Source organism: Rhinatrema bivittatum, chromosome 5 (genome assembly GCF_901001135.1).
Source record: "Rhinatrema bivittatum chromosome 5, aRhiBiv1.1, whole genome shotgun sequence".
Taxonomy (NCBI): Eukaryota; Metazoa; Chordata; class Amphibia; order Gymnophiona; family Rhinatrematidae; genus Rhinatrema; species Rhinatrema bivittatum.
The window spans coordinates 214,441,991-214,445,812 of record NC_042619.1 but is presented as its reverse complement, the minus strand read 5'-3'; the positions used below and the strand labels follow the sequence as shown (position 1 = coordinate 214,445,812).

The 3,822-nt window shown below is 41.4% G+C and overlaps 1 protein-coding gene across 1 annotated transcript; it reads left to right on the top strand.

Annotated features, from left to right (window-relative positions):
- Positions 1 to 555: 555 nt before the first annotated feature.
- On the top strand, positions 556 to 1,962 carry NYX (nyctalopin; the record flags this gene model as incomplete). Its single annotated transcript, XM_029603245.1, has 1 exon — positions 556 to 1,962. A coding segment is annotated over one exon (1,407 nt), but the record flags the coding sequence as incomplete, so codon positions are not given.
- Between the last annotated feature and the right edge of the window lie 1,860 nt (positions 1,963 to 3,822).

Below are 3,822 nucleotides of genomic sequence, written 5' to 3'. Positions count from 1 at the left end.
GAGAATTGGTCTTCAGGATGTCTGCAATGAATATTCAGCAGATGTGTTCAGGGCCAGTACATGATTCGGCATGCTAGGCAACCATTGGTCTTGCCCCCCCCCCCCCCCCCGCAGAGACGTATTGTTCTTCAGCCACCTCCCAAGGTTTGGCACTCTAGGTGATGGCCTAGTTCACCTGATGGAAATACCAGCCCTGCCCTGAGTGTATTTGCATACATCTGGTCTAAGAAAAGCCTAATTTGCATAGATAATTTTTCCTGAAAACTGGACCAGTTTGTGACCGTTGATGAACAGAGTTGAGAAGTTGAACCCCCCCCCCCTGCAATAGTATCTATATATACAAGTCAGTTTAATAAATATCGCAACCTCCAAATAATCCTCAGTTGACATTTCTTTTCCTCAAACATTTTACTGAGCTTTTGCAAGAAACGTTTGGGGTTTTTTTTTTCATTTTAAGAATGCGCAAAATGCTTAACATTTCTTTTAAATCACATTTAATAAAAACTGCTTTTGTCTCCTTTCACCCCCATCTTCTCTCACCACACCACTCTAATATCTTTAGTCTTCCTAATTCTTCTTATGCAACCCATCTCTGCTGTGAGGGCTTGTGCTCGCTCCTGCCCACCTCACTGTCTTTGTACTCAAGAGAGAAGCTGCTCTGTTTTATGTGATGGCCTTGGACTCCCTCAGATCCCTGGCGAGTTCCCCTGTGAGGCTTCCTTCATCAACCTGGATAAAAACAGCATCAAGTTCCTCTCAGAGAAGGCCTTTGGCACCTTGCCTTCTCTACGATGCCTTTCACTTAATCACAACAACATCTCCTTCATCACCCCAGGGTCCTTTAAAGGCCTGCCCAATCTGATGGAGCTCAAAATGGCACACAACAAATACTTTCGGTACCTGCACACTCGGACCTTTACAGCTCTTAAGAAACTCATGAAACTGGATCTCGCTGACTGTAATCTCTTTAACATGCCTGACAGGATTTTTATAGATCTCCCTTTTCTCCAAGAGCTGATCTTCTTTCAAAATAACTTCCGAAGGATCCCTGGGGCTATAAGGGGCATGGGAAATCTAACCCATGTTTACTTAGAGCGAAACAGGATAGAAGCTGTAGCCTACAACTCTCTCCAGGACCTGGGCAACCTAAAATATCTGAATCTGCAAGACAATAAAATTAATGTTATTCATGATAAGTCTTTCCAGGATTGTCGCAAAATGGAATATCTCTCTCTGAATGACAACTTGCTTAGTGAGCTACCAGATAGCTCATTTAAAGGGCTAAGGCACCTGAAGACGTTGAATCTTGGTGGAAATTTTATAAGGAAAGTATCCAGTGCTTGGTTTCAGGGCTTGGTTGAACTGGAGGTGCTGTACTTGGATCGGAACAGGATCGATTATATAGAAGAAGGGGCTTTTGAAAACTTGACCAGTCTCATGTCCCTGCACTTAAACAGCAACAGCTTAAGGTCGTTGCCTTTTTTGGTCTTTAAGCCCATTTACTTCCTTGCAAGGCTTTATCTGTTCAGAAACCCTTGGGAATGCGACTGTGGGATTGAATGGCTTAAAGAATGGATGGAAAATTACAGACTGGTAAGGGACATTCCCTGTTCTTCACCAAACTCACTTGTAGGTATTGATCTCAGCAAAGTCTCATTCAATAAATCACCCGAAGGTTTCTGCCTTGATCCAGTTGAGCATAATGTAACCTCAGTTATTCCCACCTCTACAGCAGGACTTCACCCTACCATGGAGAACAAGCTTGGCAGCTTCATCTCCAAGCTTCTCCTCCCGAGGAGGAGCCTTGAGGTGAGAAGAAACAATTCAGATACATTTAATAGCACCGTCATTAAAGGAATGGATGATGACCTTTCATCAGGGATTGGCGAATATAGCAGGAAACATCTTATATATTTTAATTGTATCTTACTTATTATAGTGCAGATAGTGACTATTCTCTAGAGTAAATGACTCAAAAATAGAAATATTGCTATTTAGGTTAAAATGTGAAGAAAGTAATCAACTTTGTAATAGTGAACACTATTGACAGTAAATTATGAAAAAAATATGGAAAATGTGTATTAGTAATCTCTAACTTATTTATTTGATTTATATTCTGCTGTTCGGCACTTCAAAGCATATTACATTCAGGTACTGTAGGTATGGGACCTGAGGATTGGAGGGTGACCAATGTAAATCACATTTTTATAAAGGGCTGTAGGTGTGAATCGGGAAACTACAAACTGATGAGACTCACATCTGTACCAGGAAAAATGGAAGTAGTTTTTCTGAAAAACAAAATTTCTGGCCATTTGGCTAGACAAAGACTAATAGGCAGAGGGGAGTCTCGACTTACAAATCTGTTTGCTTATTTTGAAGGGGTTAACAATAAACGTGGAAAAGGGTGAGTCAGCTGATAGTGTATCTGTATTTTCAGAAGGCTTTTGACAAAGCGCTCATGAGAAACTCATCAGAAAATGAAAAAGTCATGGGATAAGAGGCAATGTCCTTTTGTGGATTGGGAGCTGGCTAAAGAATAGGAGAGCAGAATTGAATGGTCATTCCTCTCAATGGAGAGAATTAAAAGGTGGAGTTCTCCAGACATTTGTAGTGGAACCAATGCTTTTTAATATTGTCATAAATGATCTGGAAAAAAGGAGTGATGCATTAACAATTTTGTGTCATCTGTGAATTTGATCACCTCAAATTTGTCTGATATTAGCTGATTATGAGGAATTGCAAGAGGACCTTGCAACACTGGAGGACTGAGCATCTAATTGGCAGATGAAATTTAATGTGGACAAGTGCAAAGTGATGCATCTAGGGAAAATAATTCCAACTAGAGGTACATGGTGCTGGGTTCCATGTTAGGAGTTGCCACCCAGGAAAAGGAAAATTGGTTCTTACCTGCTAATTTTCATTCCTGTAGTACCATGGATCAGTCCAGACCCTGGGTTATGTCACCAATCCAGCAGAGGGAGGCAGAGAAAACATTCTAATGACTCTGACGTATACCCTGGAGCACCACCTGCAGTCAATCAGCATTGAGCAGTATCAAAGCAGAAATTTAACTACTAACATATTAACTAGCTATCCAAATAGGAGAACGAATTTCCAACTCACAAATCCTAAATGGAAGCAGAATCCCCCCCCAAAATATCTTGGGAATAAACAAGAAAATATTAAGAAAAATAGACAGCATGAAAGGCGGTTTAATCACCCAAACAGTGAATGAGCGGACTCTCCGAAAAGACAAATATAATACACAGACATAAAGGGTGGGCGTCTGGACTGATCCATGGTACTACAGGAACGAAAATTAGCAGGTAAGAACCAATTTTCCTTTCCCTGTACGTACCTGGATCAGTCCAGACCCTGGGATGTACCAGAGCTGATTCAATTAGGGTGGGACCCAGAGAGTCCTGCTCGGAGAACACTCTCTCCAAAGGCTGCCGAACTTGGAGCATGAACATCCAAGCGGTAATGATGAGCAAAAGTATGCAACGACTTCCAAGTCGCTGCTTTACAAATCTCCTGAGGAGAAACTAACTGACATTATGCCCAAGAGGTAGCCTGTGACCTAGTAGAATGAGCTCTCAACCCTTCAGGAAAGTCACGATGAGCTAGAAGATAAGCTGAACGAATTGTTTCTTTTAACCAACGAGCAATCGTAGCCTTCGAAACCTTATGACCTTTGCGAGGGCCACTCCACAAAACAAACAAATGATCAGACAATTTAAAATTGTTTGTAACTTCAAGATAACGCAACAGAGCTTGTCATACATCCAATTTTTTAAGATCCCTAGAGGAAGGATCCAAACG